The following is a 19,107-nucleotide window of genomic DNA, read 5'->3' on the forward strand; positions in this document are numbered from 1 at the left end:
GCAACTCATGTCTCAAGGTGGGTGGTGGCATTTACGTTGTAGATGTCTATGAGCTTCGGTAACCACTCAACACCAGGTGGGCGGTAAACACGTCCACCAAACGAGCAATAAAAAAAAACCCTATTACAATAACATTTCTTCAGCAAAACTCAACCGACAAGGACACGTCATCGTCCGACATGAACTGCCTCCTCGATCCTCTGGTGCTGACAGACTTCACGACGCAAGCCCTGGTGCTGACGGTGCTGGCGACCCTCGTCAAGTATACGACCGACGAGAACGAGATCAGGATCCTGTATCAGTACCTCGCCGAGGGATCCGTAGTCTTCCCTAAAGTGTTCCCAGTCATGTAAGTACCATGATTCCCCTGGCACACGAAAACCGTGGAGTGTTCTATGTCACGAAAAAAAAAAACGTTTTTATTTATTTATTTTATTTATGTACACACAAAAAAGAAGACGTAGTACAGAGTAATAGGAAAATTATGTACAAAGGCACTGCTCATTTCTTTAAGAAATCTCTTCCAGCAGACCTGCGAGAGGATTATAGATAGATAAGGATTATTTTAATTACATTTAAATTACATGAGGAAATACTGCAGACATATTTAAGTTTTTTTTTTTAAGTAAATTTCGCGAAGATAATCAGTCTGTCATCAATTAAGTGATCGCTTTAGTGTATGGAGGGTAGACGTAAGAAGCACCCTCTTGTATAGGGGACAAGTTGAAACAGTGTTCGCCTGTAAACAGCAAGTTGTTGGAAGACTCACCGAAACAGCGCTAGTGTAGAAAGTAGAAATGTATGAATATAGCATTTTTAAACAGAGCGAAGTGTGCTGGATTGAAGTGAAGTGTGGTAGTTTATGGCGCCGTTTTTAAAATCTTTCCACTTGCTACTGTGGTGCCACTTTAATTAGCCTCTTTTGAGCGTATACTTTTTAATACACTCAGATGATACTCCTTAGTTCTATACTCCATGCTTCAGTGAAATTAAAAAAAAATCCAGCTGTTATAATTTCTAGTTTTGACGTTCAATGACTATGTCACATGCAAGGTGGACGTGAGGAGCACACTTCCTGTTCTCATGTAGAAGACTCCGACCGCAGTTCAGTGACGTAGATAGGGTTGTCACTTCAAAGATAGCGCCAAAAGCTATTGTATTAAATTGTTGAACTCAGCCCACTTCACTCCATTTACAAGTGATACATTCATATAACTGGACATTGTCAACTTGTCCACTATGAGACAGTACTTACGTCTACCCTCAATAATATGTTATAATACCATTTAAGTTGAAATACATTTTGTTTGATTTGATGCTGCTTAGTTTCGTTCAGAAATGCGAATCGATGAACCAATGAGCTTATTGGTAATGGTCCGTGTACGTTTGCAGCCACAGCCTACTGGACATGAAGATAAACCACGTTCTGATGCACTGCCACGATCAGCTCATACTGAGCGCCGTACAGAGCATCATACAGGTGAAGACCACACGTTATCTCTCTCATCCGTAACTCTAGTTGCTAGTTCAGGCCACCATAGTCAACATGGTTTCCTACCATTCCTAACCTTAACCAGTCAGCACCAGTTAAGCTGATGGTCTAGAAATACCATATAGTGACACCGGGCTAGTAGGTGAGCTCACGGGGCTCAAACCGTCCTGACGATGTTGCTAACATGAACCCTTGCAAGAGCAGTGCTTCGCAGAATCTACAACCGGATCGGAAACGCGACCCACTGACTAGATCCGGGGAGGAACTCAGTGAACTGTGTCTGTGGATTAATTTACTCGCCGAGACCTTCGTCGCAAGCGACGGATTCGACGCCGATGGTGACCGGTGCTTGAGGTACCTAAAAGCACCGTTAATGTATCGGGTGGATCCGTTAACGGGTTATCCGGTTATCCTTTAGCGACGGGTTCAACGAGAGTGATGGGTACCCTTAGACATCACGCAGAATTAGCAGCTCCTGGTGGCAATTTCTATTGTGTAAAGGCTGTTTCTTCGATGTGGGTTCCACGGACTCTTCTCTGGAGGACCATAAATCTTCAAGGCGATCTCGATTTGAAGCTAATCCAGCTTCAGAACGCTTCTTCGAAAAAATGGCGCGACACGATAACCCTTTTATCGTGGCTGCCTCTAATTAGGTACCGTTGCCCTAAGCACATCCTATAGGATCCTCGCGATCCACTCACGGTGCTTATTGGCACTCCAAGTACCAGTCACCGTTCTCGCCGAATTCGACGAGCAACCTAGTCCATAGACACCCGACCAGATCTGCTCTATGAGTCGCAAATCCGATGCGGTAGTAGATTCAGCGAAGCTCTTGCTATGGGCTAGTGTTAGCAATTCCTCGTTCAGCACCCTGAGCTCACCTACCAAACTGTGCGTAGTTGGAAAAGCCCCTTAGGCTACCAACGATTAGGTAGAGACAAACACTTTTCTTCTCACCCTTATCTCACTTTTATTTTATTACCGTGCCGTTTTAGTGAGCGGTTACCCTTGCCCCTGGACGTCAGCAATGCCAGGGGCAGAGCTAAGCCGCTGCCTACCGCTTAGTACTCTCCGCAAGTCTTGTTTGAAGAAGGACATGTCATAGCTCGGAAAAAACCGTAGAGGGAAGCCCATTCCAAAGCCGGATGGTATGTGGCAAAAAAGACCTCACTGAAAGACTACACCACACAAGACACTGTGTAATATCACGTCATCTTTGCACTCACACTCTTCTATCTCATATTCGGTTTCACACAGTCCGTCCTGGTCTTTTTAAGACGCATCCATGCGTTAATCGTGAAATCCCACAACAATGTCCAAAGTTTGTGGTTTTAATGGTCAATGCTCTTATCTTCCAGAACATGATCGCTTCGGAAGACGCCAGCCAACAACAGCTGCACTACATGCAGAGCTGTGGCTTTGGGGGCCTCTGGAGGTTCGCCGGCCCCTTCACCAAGGTACTCGCAAGGGAGCTGCGCCCTCCCTGTCGCGGAGCGGGCACGCCTATACTGTTGAGACTCGGACCTCATGTCTCAACGTCAGTGACGATAGTAATATTACTGGTGGTAGAACGTCTTGTGAGTCCGCACGGGTAGGTTACACCACGCTGCCTATTTCGGATGTGAAGCAGTAATGCGTTTCGGTTTGAAAAGCGGGGCAGCCGTTGTAACTATACTGAGACTTAGAACTAATATCTCAGGATGGGTGGCGGGGGCATTTTCGTTGTAGTTGTCTATGGGCACCAGGTGGCCCATTCGTCCACCCATCTAAGCTATAGGACTAAGCACAATATTGCGATATCCAACCTTATGATCGTAATGACTTGTGTGTTACAGAAACAGTGCACGGCGGAGAGCGCGGAGCTGTTCGTGAACTGGCTGGAGGCGCTGGTGGAGACCTGCCTCCCGGGGGGCGAGGACCCGCACCGCCTGCCGCCGCCCGACCCCGACCACGCCGACCCCGGTAACTGTACTATACTCTGCGCAATAGTAAACGTCACGCCACGACACGACAAAACACGACAAGACGTTAGTTTTTGTAAGAGCTGAAGTCTGTACTAGGTTCAAAGACCTGTATTACTGATCTCCAGGCTCCCTCCTTCTCAGGATAGATCAGGTTAGGCTAAGTCGTGAGCAGATGTCGCGGACTAATGTTGGAAATCATTGAGCGTTATTCTATAAGTAGAGCACTATGCGTTTTATTAGAGAAATAAATAAATTTAAAAAAACTGCATTACTAATACATTGTGGTAAAACTCTACCCGATGATATGTAGGCGAAGTAAAATGTCCCTTAGGAATAAGGTGACACTCTACAAAACTTGCATACGCCCCGTCATGACCTATGCAAGTGTAGTGTTCGCTCACGCGGCCCGCATACACTTAAAATCCTTTCAAATTATTCAATCCCGTTTTTGCAGGATAGCCGTCGGAGCCCCGTGGTTCGTCAGGAACGTCGACCTCCATGACGACCTGGACTTAGAGTCCATCAGTAAGTATCTTCAGTCGGCGTCCATGCGCCACTTCGATAAAGCGGCACGACACGAGAACCCTCTCATCGTGGCCGCCGGTAACTACATTCCCGATCCTGCGGACAGAATGGAAAGCAGTCGACGTCGCCCTAAACACGTCATCTCGGATCCTCCTGATCCACTAACGGTGCTTTTAGGTACTTCAAGCACCGGTCACCGTTCTCGTCGAACCCGTCGCTTGCGACGAAGGGCTCGACGAGTAAATTAACTCTCAGACACAGCCCACTGAGTTTCTCGCCGGATCTTCTCAGTGGGTCGCGTTTCCGATCCGGTGGTAGATTCTGCGAAGCACGACTCTTGCTAGGGTTCGTGTTAGCAACATCGTCAGGTTTGAGCCCCGTGAGCTCACCTACTAAAGTTAAGGCTACGCTGAAATAGCCGCTAGGGCTATCAGCTTAGGTAGGAAAAAAAAAAAAAAAAAAAAAAAGTGGTAAATCTTATGAATAAATTTGATATCATGTTTGAGTTTCGGACGAATGAGGTTGGTAAGAGAGTTTTAACTATGAATGTAGAAGGCTTTGGAGGAAGAGATAGACCTAAGAAAAAATGGATGAATTGCGTTTTTATTCCAGTTTTTTTTCTACCTATGCTGATAGCCTTGAGAGGCTCAAACTGGCCTTAGCAAGAGCCGTGCTTCGCAGAACTACCACCAGATCGGAAACGCGACCCACTGAGAAGATCCTGCGAGAAACTCAGTGGGCTATGAATTGCGTGAAAGACGTTATGTGTAAGAGAGGAGTGAGCGAGCAAATGGTATATGATAGAGGAGTATGGAAGGACCCCAGGTGACTGGTAGAAGGGCAGGAGAATGATGACGATGATGTTTGAGTTTCGGTTGGCGTGACGTATTAAAGAGCTCTGTTTCGTCCGCAGCTGTGGTCCACAGACCAACTACATTGTTCTGCTCTAGTCAAGACGCGTAGATTTAGTCTTTAGGTGAGTCTATTTTATATAATAATTACTGTGTATTTCCGTTAATCCTCTCTCTTTTTCTCCACCTTATCCCACTAGGTGGGATCAGCACAGCAAATTTTTCTCTTCCATTCTCTTCTATCAGCCGTCATCTCAACACTAACCCCTCTCTCTCCCTCGTATCGTCATTCAGACACTCCATCCATGTCATCTTCGGTCGACCTTTTCCCCGTCTCTTCCCACGTAGCTTTTCTACGCTAACCGTCCGCTCTTTAATTTGTTGATTAGCGGGGCTACCTTTCGTCAATCCAGTGTAACAATTATTGTATGTGAAGATAAGTTTATTATATTCGCGTTACACTTAGTCTAGTAAGAGGGGTCATTTAGTGAAATAGTTTGGACATATTTGTGGTCACCGTGGTCTTTTGGAGGGGTCACGTGGGGGTTACGTGGGGACCTCCGTGGAGACGGGGTGTCAATGCGTGCACACGAGCGACATCTACGGTGAAGAAATAACTAAGTAATTACAAATCAGTACTGTTTAACAGTATGGAGTGCGCGCATGAATAGACGCCATCTTTCTGCCTATATCTGTTGCGAATCAATTTGGACAGCGCACATTTTTTTTTTATATTTCTGGTTATTGCTTAGATGGATGGACGAGCTCACAGCCAGGTGGGCAGTTAAGTGGTTACCGGAGCCCATAGACATCTACAACGTAAATGCGCCACCCACCTTGAGATATAAGTTCTAAGGTCTCAGTATAGTTACAACGGCTGCCCCACCCTTCAAACCGAAACTTCACAGCAGAAATAGACAGGGCGGTGGTACCTACTTGTGCGGACTCACAGGAGGCCCTACTACCAGTAATTACGCAAATTACAATTTTGCGGATTTGATTTTTATTACACGATGCTATTCCTTCGGAGTGTGCGACGGCACTGATGTCTATGAGCCATTACCAATTAGCATCATATTGTAAGCTCTGAGCTCGTTCGCTCGTCAGTAAATAAGTTCAAACTAATCATGGCCGTTTCTTTTTAGATCATAGACAAACCTAGGACCCCGAGAAGATGGACCCCGAAAAAGAAAACTAATTACCTCTTATTATATTGTTAATAATAAATTAGTACTTTAAGAGAATATAAAATTGCTATTCGATTAGTTAAATCAGTATTTTTTTGGTCATTTGGGGGGCAGGAGGGACTGATTATTTGCCTCTTAACAAACTTAATTAACTTAGAATTAACAAGCTTATAACGATAATATCTCAGATCTGAATAGTAATAAATTTTAAATTAAAAGTAATCTATTTGTTACGAAGATATTTTGTTATTGGTTTACACAGTACCGCGTAAAAAAAAGAAATTTAATGTTAACTTTATTCCATTGAAATAAATATATATTTTACATGCAAACGGACTCATTTAAGACATTTGGCTACGAAATTGTATATTTTCGTCGCAGATATATGATTCTATTGAATTTTGGAGAATTTGCACGTAGACTAGATAAGTAGTTTTTAATAAAATCTTATTTCAGTGTAACGCGGGCCTAAGTATATGGCTCTGATTTTGGAATTATTTTGTATAAATGTATTACTTGTCTAAAAAGAGTAAAAGAAACAGGAGCAGAACGTAAGATGTAGGTTTTGTTCAGGGATTATCAGGAGGTCTGAATTTGAAATAATCCGCTTAAAACAGGCGCTTTCATGAAACGGCCCAGCGAAATGGAGGAAAAGCTTTGAGGTAAGATCTACAAACAAAAGTCAGATCTACAGACTGCCCACATCATAAAAACACATATATGATAGTAGCTATCTTAATATAGAAACCTATGGACCGTCTATCGGTCCAACTGACAATTTTCATACAGGCGAACAATTGTTCAAAACTCCTTAGGTGTACTGTTGAAGATAGGCATATCATCTATATAAGAGTAGCAGAAGCTTAAATCTCTAGTCGGCACAAATTTGAAAACCATAAACCTATAAAAAGTTGAAAGAACCGAGTTCCTAAATCCGAAAGACGTATGAGATTTGTATAAACTCACGGCCTTATTACAGCAGTCTTCGATATATTCTCTGTCCCTGGAATTTGATTATACGCTTTGACTAAATCGACACCTGAAAAATTTTATACAACCATAATGACGAGATGACAAATCTTGTATAAACATTCTAATTGGATTGGATTGACATGTTTTGTAATCTTCACGTGGACTCCAACTTTAATCTTGGAAATCGACATGCTTGGTTTCCATTAAATACTATGGCATCGAAGCCTATTTTGGCTGTATTTCACTTCTCGGGACTACACGTACACTATACAAGTAGTGGTGCACGCATGTTGGGTGTGAAGCTATGTTTAGGGATATTCTGAGTACTAGCGCGGCGTCGTAGCGTCAAATATCGGATCGTTTGGTACTTACAGTCGCAGTCTGTCAGTCGGAACTTTTAAACTTAAAAATCAGACTTGATTCACGATAACAGTCATGCTTTCCGATTCCAAGAGTGGAAGATCAAAACAAAGATAAAAAAAATCGGTATCCGCCTGCAGGATTCGAACATCGGTACAGTCGCATCGCTCGATACGAATGCCCGGCCGTTTTATCCTTTAAGCCACGACGACTTCAAAGGGAAATTGTAAGTCGTTTCTCCTTGTTTTTCATTAACAATATAATTTAAACCGCGTCAAGTATATCTCAAGGTGGGTGGCGCATTTTACGTTGTAAATGTCCATGGGCTCCAGTAACCGCTTAACACCAGTTGGGCTGTGAGCTCATCCACCAATCAGCAATAAAAAAAATGCTTCACTTTACCTTCGTCACTGTCGACTAAGTTATATTGCATCTGGTTCAAATGCACATCAGACTTTGGTCCTTTCAACTCGGATATCCAGACTTTTTAAGTATCTTATGCTTACAAAGATCCCAATCGCCTGCCGTCAAAACCATTCGTGTTAAAGTCACAATAGAATAAATCATGTATCGAATTTACAAAAATACCAATTTTTAGAGCCTAATGTATTAATTAAACATTGTTAAATTTTTGTTTACTCTAAAAATGTTTTTGTAGTCAAATTATTTACGATGTTAGTGTGAATGTGCCGTAAATAAATGTTTTAGTATGCAGAGTGATGGTTGTTTTATTTAATATTAACAAAGACGCGTCCACTTCTTGCTTCCGCGCAGAAACCACGTTCTTTCCTTAGAACGCCACGTGAACACATTACAGAAAACTTATAATGGCAAGATAATAAGACAATCGATTTACCGATTTATATCACTGTTGCGACTACACGATCATAGTTTGCGTGGATCCTGGGATATGTGCAAGTTAGTGTCTGACCGCAACACATATGCTTGTAATATTTAACGAAAGGGGGTCTTCCGATCACCGTCCTCGTCGAACCCGTCGCTTGCGACGAAGGGCTCTACGAGCGAATTAACCCACAGACACGGCCCACTGAGTTTCTCGCCGGATCTTCCCAGTGGGTCGCGCTTCCGATCCGATGGTAGATTCTGCGAAGCACTGCTCTTGCTAGGGCCAGTGTGAGCAATTCTCCGGTTTGAGCCCCGTGAGCTCACCTAAAAACGTTAGGGTCAAGCTGAAATAGCCTCTCAAGGCTATCAGCATAGGTAGGAAAAAGAAAGGGGGTCTATAGTCTCTAGACATCGTTTTAAATATACAGGCCGAATAATCATACAGTCAATTATATTTTTAATATAATTTATCGAAGTAAAAATGACACGTTTTTATTTGAAACTAGCGACCCGCTCACACTTCGCTTCGGGAAATTATTATTGATTATGAAAATAAGATGGCAGATTTTTTCTCAATCTCCTCCTCAAGCATTTGCTCGTTTACCTGTCTTGTTGAAAGCGAAAAGCTCTCCGGGCCACCAATAATGTTCCAACACAAAGAAAACAATTCGTTTCATTAATAAATTACCCTCACCTCGCGATTTCTCCCGCGTAAAAGTCGTTATTACGAACGCCTTAACTGGAAAAAATATTATCAGTTAAAAAAAAATATTTTTGTATTGAAAACCTTTATTTTCATTAACAAACACCATTTCGTGATACAAATAAAAATTAAAAATAATAATAATAATATTATATTGAAATTCGAGATATAATTCCACCCAATCTTGGCAACTTTGATTCCTTTTATTATGGCAATACTGACAGGACGAGACTTGCGAGCTAGGCAGCGATGTTTTGAATCTTCGAACCCAATTCACAACAACAATTAGGGTCATATTCCGTTAGATTCTTTATTATTGGCCTTATAAACAGACGCGCATACGGCCCACACGATGATGAGTGGTTACCATCGCCTATGGACGTCATCAATGGCAGAGGCACAGCCAACTTGCTGCCTACCCTTAAAATACATTAATACCGTAGAGGTTTTAAGACCAAAATGGTCCGAACATCAACTGAAAAATCTAGTGGTGACAGTATTGTAACTTCATTGTCGAGACTTCGTTGCTAGCACCAACAAACTATACATAGACATAGTATTAAAGTCAGAGATCCTTAGACTAATATAGAAGTGATAGCTTAAACAAATCTAAGTTGAACTATTTAAATATTGAAATTGTTTTACTCGAGAAAAGCTTAGGTTGTTACTCAAATTTAATGCATACTAGCTGACCCGGCAGACTTTGTAGTGCCTCAATCGATAAATAAATTGTATAAAATTGTATAAAATTAACTTAAAACAAACAAAAGAAATCGGTCCGACGGGGGACACGTCAAAGGAAAAACAAAATTGTCATTTTTATTTAATTCCGAGCATTTTCATATTTATCTACCTTATAAACCTTCTTTGGACTTCCACAAATAATTCAAGACCAAAATTAGCCAAATCGGTTTAGCCGTTCTCGAGTTTTAGCGAGACTAACGAACAGCAATTCATTTATATATATAGAGATTAAAGATTAATATGATAATGTAAGGAAAATTATAACATAAATTACAAAAGATATATAAATTGTTAGGAATTACATAAGTTCTTAGTACCGCTGCCGTATGCGTGAGAGAAAGAGACGGCCGACAGACTGGCGCCGTAACGCGTTACGTTACGAATCGGTTTATCCTAAGAAGTTATCACTTCAAACAATCTGATGCCCATCTGATATTGTACGGAACCCGCAGATATCTATTTCATCGCTCATCTCTGACGCTGAGATAAAAATTTCATCTCGTATCGAATCAACAGCATGACCCTTCCCTTCAAAGTGAAATTCATATTTGTTTAGTGTCCATAGTGTAACTAGTGGCGCCCTTGTAGATTCAGCAGGCAATATAAGTTGGCGATTTAAGTAATTACATATAAAAAAAACACATAGTCCCATAATTGAAATCAAATTACACGGCTTTAAGGTAAAATTCACGCAAATACATTTATAAAAAAATATTCAAATTGATTAAATATTTTTTTCCATTAAAAATATTATTTGATTAATCAATACAATTTAATGTAATCTGTGGTTTTATTTTAACCGGCATCAGAAAATGATGTAACCTTATTTATATTTTTATGGTTACTGTAGCCCATAGACATCTACAACGTAATTGCGCCACCCACCTCGAGATTACAACGGCTGCCCCACCCTTCAAACCGAAACGCATTACAGCTTCACGGCAGAAATAGGCAGGGCGGTGGTACCCACCCGCGCGGACTCACAAGACGTCCTACCACCAATAATTGCCTGAGTTCAAACTATTCATCAACTAAATTCACTTTTCTTTAGTTGTGTACAGATGGCGCTACACGCTACACAGTTGTAGACATTTTAAAACGAAATCCTTGCTTGCTTCGTCCAATCAGGATAGCCTCTATGTTTAAGTTTTTCTTAAAGATGATATTGACCATCCGATGCGCAGTGGTCACCATCGTCAACCATCACTAGCGAAGCCGGAAGCCACCCCTCAACTTCCAGTAGAACCTCCTTATTGAGCCTCATTTGAAGGATACTGGGCAAAGGTTCAGCCCAGACAAATCCATGCATCAATTTTATCATTAAAATATCGTCGTTGTCAAACCAAAATCTGCTATGTGCAAAAACTCTATTTTGAATTAACCAGTAAAAATAATTTCCGTATAAATTTTTATATGAAGGTGAATTTTTAAGAACTATATCAAATGAAAGCTATAGATAAATATTAAAGCTATAGACGCATAACAGTTTTTTTTATAGGGTAGATAGGGCTGTGAACTATACGAAAACGTCAAAAAATAAAAATGTCAAAAAGTGCACAAAGCTGATTTTAGTTTGACAACGACTATATGTATTTCTATATTGTAATTGTATAATAAAGCTAATATCCATTCCTAGCGTACCGATCCCGTACGAAAAGTCTTTCGTTACAATCTGAAAACACAAAATTTGACATTGTCATTACGGTGTCAATGATTAATGCAATTATTTTGATAACAGGAACAGTCTGTTGAGGAACCGGCTCACAAAATGGAAAATGTTTTAATTAAATAATTTTCATTATTAACGTTGACAGATATTCTAATAAGTTTAAGACTGTTTTATTCAATGTAATAAAAGTTTTCAATAAATTTAAACCATAATAATATCTACAGTCAAACCTGGATAAGCGAGAGTTCAAGGGAGCACAATCTCATTCTCGCTTATAGAGGTTTCTCACTAACCCGAGTTTCTCGCTAATGCTCCCTCTGAATTTCATTTCGCGATTTTCCGGATTCAAACGCATTCACTATTCACTTAATGACAGTATTTTAATTTTCCGTTTTGACATGATGCAGAACAGAACTTTCCTTCCCAATTGATTAACGATAAACTGAGTAAGTCCGACAAACAGGACGGTACACGTGTCCATTCGAAAAGAATGCGATAAAATAACAACGTTATTTAGTTCCACAAAATAGAATAGGTTCAATATTGACGAGAAAACAATTCAAAAACAATAGAAGGAAGTTTCACAAAAGTTAAGAATGAGTCATAAAATAGCTGATGTTAATATTGTAATTTGTTTTTTCATTTGTTCCTCCTAAATAATATAAATAAATAAAGCTCGACTGTCGCTTATAGAGGTATAGATAAGTAGCAGTCTCACTTACGGAAGTCCATGAGGGAAAAATGACTCTCTCTTACAGAGGTTTCTGTTTCTCTCTAATAGAGGTTTTGGGAGCTTAAAATGACGGATCCTGACTATTACTTTCACTTAAAGAGTTTTCTCACTTATCCAGTTCTCGCTTACCCAGGTTTGACTGTACTTATTTTTTAATTTATTTTCATGAATAATATTAACAGAGTAAGATGGAAAGTATTCTTATATGATTATTACATGTAAATAATTTTCAATGAAAGCCCTTTGGTGTTCAATTTAAAATTTATTTGAATATCGTCAAACATACCTCTCTTATGGGATTTTCAACTTCAAATCAAGGCCGGTGTGTACTTTTGCAAAACCTCACATTTTCTATATAAATCCTAATCTCTATATATACTAAAATAAATAATTGAAGTTACATACCTTATTTATATATTTAAAGCTAAGTTGCATTTCTTATCGATAGTTTTGGACTGTCATTCTTATCCGATGGATCCTGAAAGGAATAATGAATTAAATATACATGTATGAGAGCTTAGGTAGTCTTCATGCTCCGGACTTGACTCTCAATCCAAAAGTATAATGGAAGCAAAACGAACATGTTGCCAGTCACAGCATTTTTCTTTTTTTTTGTTGCTTAGATGGGTGGACGAGCTCACAGCCACCCTGATGTTAAGTGGCCACTGGAGCCCATAGATATCTACAACGCAAATCCCGCCACCCACCCATATGAGTTATAAGGTCTCAGTATAGTTACAATGGCTGCCCCACCCTTCAAAACGAAACGAGCAGACAAGAGGTTCTACCACCAGTAAAACCTTAAAACTACTGGAATCGTTTGTGCAACCTTAGCCGTCCTTCAATTAGCTTTGGAAGTGTAGTTTTAAATGAAGGCCTGTTATGTCCATCCTACACATTTCTACTGCAAGGCACTCCTTCTTTTGTATTTAATATATTTAATTTACCGGATCTTTCGTGTTCCTAGTGTGCTTGAGGGTGATGAAATATCCGGCTACACATCAGGGCTCCCCGAAACAATCAGCAAATCCACTATCTTATCAGATGATATAGAACAGTTATAATAAAATCCCTACCGCCGAAAACCCACATAATATTACTGGATTATTCCTATTATTATTATTATTATTATTATTCCTTTGTATTCAAAATACTGAATGAAAAATTGATTCAAACTTAGACCAATATAAATTTTAACTGCCTTAAAAATTTTGACCGGTCTTTGTGGCGAGGCTTGGGGGAGGTCTATGTCCAGCAGTGGACGTCTGTCGGCTGATAAGAAGAAAAATTTTGCTCACAACATATCTACATACCTCTTCCAAATTAGCCATGAGACCATTTCTAATGGATGCTCTCAATGTGTCATCATCCTCATCATCATCATCCGTGTGAACATCATAGAACTCCTCACTGTCCATCTCAGCATCGGTTCCTTAAACAAACATAAAAGTGCAATACGGAAATTAAGAAATTGCTTCCAAAACGAAATTGATAGTACTAATTGACCAAGCTGTAAGCATACTGGCGGTAGAACCTCTTGTGAGTCCGCGCGGGTAGATACCACCACCCTGCTTATTTTTGGCGTGAAGCAGTAATGCGTTTCAGTTTGAAGGGCGGGGCAGCCGTTGTGACTATACTGAGACCTCAGAACTTATAATATCTCAGGATGGGTGGCGCTTTTACGTTGTAGATGTCTATGGGCTCCAGTAACCACTTAACACCAGGTGGGCTATGAGCTCGTTCGCCCATCTAAGCAATAAAAAAAAAGTAGCCCATGCATTGCAGATGACATGTCTTTCTTCAAACAAAGCTTGTAAAGAGTACTTAACGGTATGCAGTGGCTTGGCTCTGCCCCTGGTAATGCTGAAGTCCATGAGCGACAGTAACCACTCACCATCAGGCGAGCCATATGGTCGTCTGCCTACAAGGGCAATAAAAAAAAATTTGGTCTTATACGATCAGGTAATAAAAAACCACCACTTGAATAATCATTACACCTGGTCAGAGAGCAATGACATTCAGCTCAAAACATATATCTGACAACAGAATATGAAGCCTCCTGAAATATTAGTTACATCAGTTGATTACCCTAATATTTATACGCGAATATAATTGTATTGTATGAAACAAATAATACGATCATACCAATTTGTCTAGATTGACTAAACACCCTTACGGCCTAAGGTAGGAATCAACAAAAAGTGAGTAACAGGAGACAGAAGGTATTTTACATACATTATTATGAAAGCTTTGACCGAGAAGTTGCTCTGTTTTATGTGAAATTCAATTATATTTCATTTCTTCACTAACTCAATTTATAAATGCTTTATCATCTATTTACTTACCACCTATAGATTGGTAATCGGTGTAATATTCAGAGTCCGATGCATAGCTCTGTTCCGGTGCATCAACAACATCTCCACTTGGTGCAGACTTCTTTGGAGCCCTTTCAGGTCGAGGTCTGCCAGATTTTTTTTGTTTCACTCGCCGAAGGTGTCTGCATTAAAAATGTAACTTTAGATTACAGGACATTCTGATGTTACTGTTGTTAATAAATTTATGGCAATATTCCAGACAACCATTAGCAGCCAGCTTCAAACACAATATATATATTTTTTATCATATTTGAGTTCAATGTTTCAATGACGTAGAATGGCTGCGCAATATGGTTACAAGGAGAAGCACAAAACAACTTTGCAAGTAATAGGCAGCTTGGTCATTTGTGTCATAGCAGGCTTTTAATAGACTCTAAAAAAAATTTTAGCTTCAATATTAGTAGCCTAATGGGCTATTCCATGTGCAAACAAGTGGGTCAGCTCTCAGGGACGCACCTGACTGCACTTCTAATACTCGCTCAACAAAGACTAGTCATTGTACCCGTGACTGGATCAAAATCGTGACCCACTTAGAAGTTCCGGCAAGAAACTCAGTGTCTACAGTATATACTGAGCTTCTTAAATTTAATCTCAATACTGCCAATACTATACAGGGTAAATGAGCATCGGTGACAGACTGATGGAGAAACAGACATAGGAAATTATATTATTGAACCTAAATATGATATTTACGTTTCTTTCTGCAGTTCTCTTAAGCTCTCGAGTTCCGTCCTCATTGATGCGATCTGGTTATCTAATCTTGCTACTTCCCGCACTGGAATGTAAGCAATCATTTAATAGCTAAATACAATTATTATTATAGTAATAACTTTAGAATATGAGCATGAAATTGATTTTCAAAATGGTTGTAATGGAACAGATTTCTAAAAGGTAATTTAAATTCTATTAGAATGATTCCCTTCATGTTTCCTGATCCCCAATTGAATATTTGTGGTAGAAATATACTGAAAAATATGAAAAACGATTTTTGATGATTGATTGATTTTCTATAAAAGTGTATTTTGTTTTTTTTTTTTAAACTATTATTTGTATCTTGGTTAAGAGTTATGCAAGCTGCCTTGACTAAAGATAGTTCAAATTGAAATCAATAATTTGAAATAAAGTAATCTCTCTTTTAGATCTATTATCTAATCTGTCGGATTTTAAGCATTTACATTTACAAATGTAGAAAGCTGATTTCTGGCTTAATTCATACCAACTTCCTCTAGTAGTATTACATAAATCAACTACCTATATCATATCCAAATTTCATATATTCAATTTTGATTTTAACATAATTATACATCTTGCTTTATTTATAGAGGTAGAGCAGTGAATATATCTTCTTTTTCTAATTAATCCCAAGACCAATAGAGTTCAATAAATTCCATAAGTGTTTGGTTCGATATAAATATTGATATGCAAGAAATTTAAAACTCTGCCAAAAGCTTCATTTCGGTTTATTTTAATGACTAAAATGTTTATTTCAATTTTACTAACCTAGCATGGCTCTTCGTTTTTCCGCATACATCTGTTCATATATGAAGACGCCAGCAGCGCCTACGATGCCGACAATTGCCGCTCCAACAATCATACGTGACGAAAACACATTATTTAATGAATTCATTGTATTATGCAAATAAATGCAAGATACAAGCAGTAATAATTTTATTTCAGGTTTACACTGCGTTTTCTATTGCGAAATTAAAGTCTCCCTTAAATTAACGATTTATAGAACTTTGTCTTTAATTTCTATTGCGTTAACGAGAAAATCCAAGTAAAAGCAATGTTTTTTTTTTTGCCCGGCAAATTTTTGCTTGATTGACTATTTTTAGAATTACTATAGTGCTATATTTATGATTAATTGTATTATTCATTTACAATAATCAATAGTCGTAAATAATTAATACTTTGCTGATTAAAATCAGAAGAAAGGTACAAGTACAAACTAACAATTTGTGCAATTTCAACGTTTTGAATTTTATTTTTGACTTTGACAGTAGTAGTAGTTCTATTTTTCCAACTGGAAAAGCAAAGGTATCATACCATATGCCCTAATATTCTCTATATTTATTTATGAAAAATGACATTATGAAGTGAAATAAATGAAGTCTATTAATTTGTAACATTAATCAATTGGCATGAAATTAAATGAAATGAGATGAGTAGATATGGTATGAAATATAATCTCAGTAAAATGGTGGTTATTTACTGAGAGTTTTTCAGTGGACTGATAGCCTTGAGAGGCTATTTCAGCGTAAGCTTAATTAATAGGTGAGCTCACAGGGCTAAAACCAGACGACGTTGCTAACACGAACCCTATCAAGAGCCGTGTTTCGCAGTATCTACCACCGGATCGGAAACGCGACCCACTGAGAAGAACCGGCAAGAAACTCAGTGGGCTGTGTCTGTGGATTAATTTACTTGTCGAGCCCTTCGTCGCGAGCGACGGGTTCGACGAGAACGATGATCGGTGCTTGAGGTACCTAAAAGCACCGTTAGTGGGTCGGGAGGTTTCGAAAATCCGAAATGCTGTGTTTTGGGCGACGTCGCGTCGACTGCTTTCCATTCTGTCCGCAAGATCGGGAATGTGGTTACCGGCGGTCACGATGAGAGGGTTCTCGTCTCGTGCCGCTTCAACGAAGTGACGCATTGATGCCGACTGTAGATACTTACTGATGGACTCTAAGTCTAGGTCATCATGGTGGTTGATATTCCTGACGAAGCACGGGGCTCCGACGACTATCCTGCAAAAACGTGATTGAATATCTTGGACTGGTTTTAAGTTAGTGCGGGCTGCGCGAGCGAACACTACACTTGCATAGTCATTACGGGGGAAGATCCCCAGAAGCTACGTCCAGCGGCTTTGTTTCATTTTTCCATGTTTGTGCACTTTCACAAGAGTAAAGTTGTGTGAATTGTTTTATTTTGTGTATTTTGTGTTTCTTCCCGGTTGAGTGTATATTAGAGGTAGTTTATTAACTGTTTAGTATCTGTGTAAGTTTACAAATGTGGGGAAATAAAATAAAACCGCTGGACGTAGCTCCTTAGGATCTTCCAAAAAGTCTCAGTAAATAATTGCCATTTTACTAAGGTTATATTTCATCCCATATCATCTCATCTTATTTCATTTAATTTCATGCCAATTGATTAATGTTTCAAATACATATGAACACATTGTAGATATCTATGGGCTCCAGTAGCCACTTAACATCAGGGTGGCTGTGAGCTCGTCCACCCATCTAAGCAACAAAAAAAAGAAAATGCTGTGAGTGGCAACATGTTCGTTTTGCTTCCATTATACTTTTGGATTGAGAGTCAAGTCAGGAGTATGAAGACTACCTAAGCTCTTGTACATGTATATTTAATTCATTATTCCTTTCAGGATCCATCGGATAAAAATGACATTCCAAAACTATCGATAAGAAATGCAACTTAGCTTTAAATATATAAATAAGGTATGTAACTTAAATTATTTTGTTGACAGATTGTAGAGATTTATGTATAGATAGATTTATATAGAAAATGTGAGGTTTTGCAAAAGTACACACTGGCCTTGATTTGAAGTTGAAAATCCCATAAGAGAGATACGTTTGACGATATTCAAATAAATTTTAAATTGAATACCAAAGGGCTTTCATTGAAAATTATTTACATGTAATAATCATTTAAGAATACTTTCCATCTTACTCTGTTAATATTATTCATGAAAATAAATTAAAGAATAAGTAGATATTATTATGGTTTAAATTTATTAGAATATCTGTATCAACATTAATAATGAAAATTATTTAATTAAAATATTTTCCATTTTGTGAACCAGTACCTCAACTTGTAGGTACTTATTAACTCCATGACCTCAACAGACTGTTCCTGTTATCAAAATATGCATTAATCTTTGACACCATAATGAGAATGTCAATTTTTTTGTTTTCAGATTGTAACGAAAGACTTTTCGTACGGGATCGGTACGCTAGGAATGGATATTAGCTTTATTATACAATTACAATATAGAAATACATATAGCCGTTGTCAAACTAAAATCTGCTTTGTGCACTTTTTGACATTTTTACTTTTTGACGTTTTCTTACGTTCTACTTTATTTGATTTTGCATTAAATTATTTTTCAAAAAAAAAATATACAAAAGATTAGGCTGTATCGTACGATACCTTTGCCTTTGCAGTTGGAAAATTATAACTACTCACTCGAACAGCGTGTGCCGTCAATCAAAATAAAGACTTGTTTTGCATTTAATAGATGTTTTCGATGATTGAATGTTCTTATAATCATCCTAAGCGCCACTGAAAACTTATGGTTGAAATAAACACACAACTATAAATAACGAGTAGGCCCTTACATGTTACTTCAAACCAGTATTCGCATATATACCATTATTCGCGATCCGTAAACTATGTTTCGCTTATTTCCAACCAATTGAATGTTCAATATTGTTGTTGTGGGACCTAAATTCTCTCAACAACTAACTGAAAGATGGAGACGGGTGACGAAAACGTTGGGAACACTTCAACGAAAGGTATACTATCAATTATATGTTGAAATGTAATTCATAATTATCGCGGCTGAGAAGCGGCAGATTTCTTGTAATGTTGATGTGGCTGTAAATAGTCGTTCAAAATATATACCACATTACGCCTTCGTTACTTATCATTGTGATTGATTTGCTA

General features: G+C 38.8%; 3 protein-coding genes across 13 annotated transcripts in view; 2 read left to right on the top strand and 1 right to left on the bottom strand.

The window, feature by feature from the left end:
* The window catches only part of LOC101742513 (neurofibromin), an 87,257-nt gene extending 79,190 nt beyond the window's left edge, over nt 1–8,067 (top strand). For all 9 annotated transcript variants that reach the window (XM_062675375.1, XM_062675374.1, XM_062675371.1 and 6 more), the window contains 6 exons: nt 144–349; nt 1,393–1,480; nt 2,851–2,949; nt 3,328–3,454; nt 4,895–4,957; nt 5,978–8,067. In XM_062675375.1, the coding sequence (XP_062531359.1) occupies nt 144–349; nt 1,393–1,480; nt 2,851–2,949; nt 3,328–3,454; nt 4,895–4,944 (570 nt within the window). In that variant the 3' untranslated portion in view covers nt 4,945–4,957; nt 5,978–8,067. The remainder of the gene's footprint in view (nt 1–143; nt 350–1,392; nt 1,481–2,850; nt 2,950–3,327; nt 3,455–4,894; nt 4,958–5,977) is intronic.
* Nucleotides 8,068–8,968: 901 nt separating this feature from the next.
* LOC101742653 (uncharacterized) lies at nt 8,969–16,434 on the bottom strand. Its single transcript, XM_004930728.5, has 6 exons — nt 15,922–16,434; nt 15,115–15,196; nt 14,392–14,543; nt 13,360–13,478; nt 12,452–12,524; nt 8,969–11,316 (listed from the first exon to the last, which is right to left on the bottom strand). The coding sequence occupies exons 1-5, from the start codon at nt 16,046–16,048 to the stop codon at nt 12,471–12,473; spliced, it is 534 nt and encodes a 177-aa protein (XP_004930785.1). The 5' UTR covers nt 16,049–16,434; the 3' UTR covers nt 8,969–11,316; nt 12,452–12,470.
* A 2,181-nt stretch (nt 16,435–18,615) lies between these two features.
* The window catches only part of LOC101742950 (uncharacterized), a 35,884-nt gene continuing 35,392 nt past the window's right edge, over nt 18,616–19,107 (top strand). For 2 of the 3 annotated variants that reach the window (XM_038019162.2, XM_038019163.2), the window contains exon 1: nt 18,617–18,956. In XM_038019162.2, the coding sequence (XP_037875090.1) occupies nt 18,914–18,956 (43 nt within the window). In that variant the 5' untranslated portion in view covers nt 18,617–18,913. Of the gene's footprint in view, nt 18,957–19,107 lie in introns of all 3 variants that reach the window. The other variant, XM_038019161.2, reaches the window with a different exon arrangement.

This window comes from Bombyx mori, chromosome 23, assembly GCF_030269925.1.
Source record: "Bombyx mori chromosome 23, ASM3026992v2".
Taxonomy (NCBI): Eukaryota; Metazoa; Arthropoda; class Insecta; order Lepidoptera; family Bombycidae; genus Bombyx; species Bombyx mori.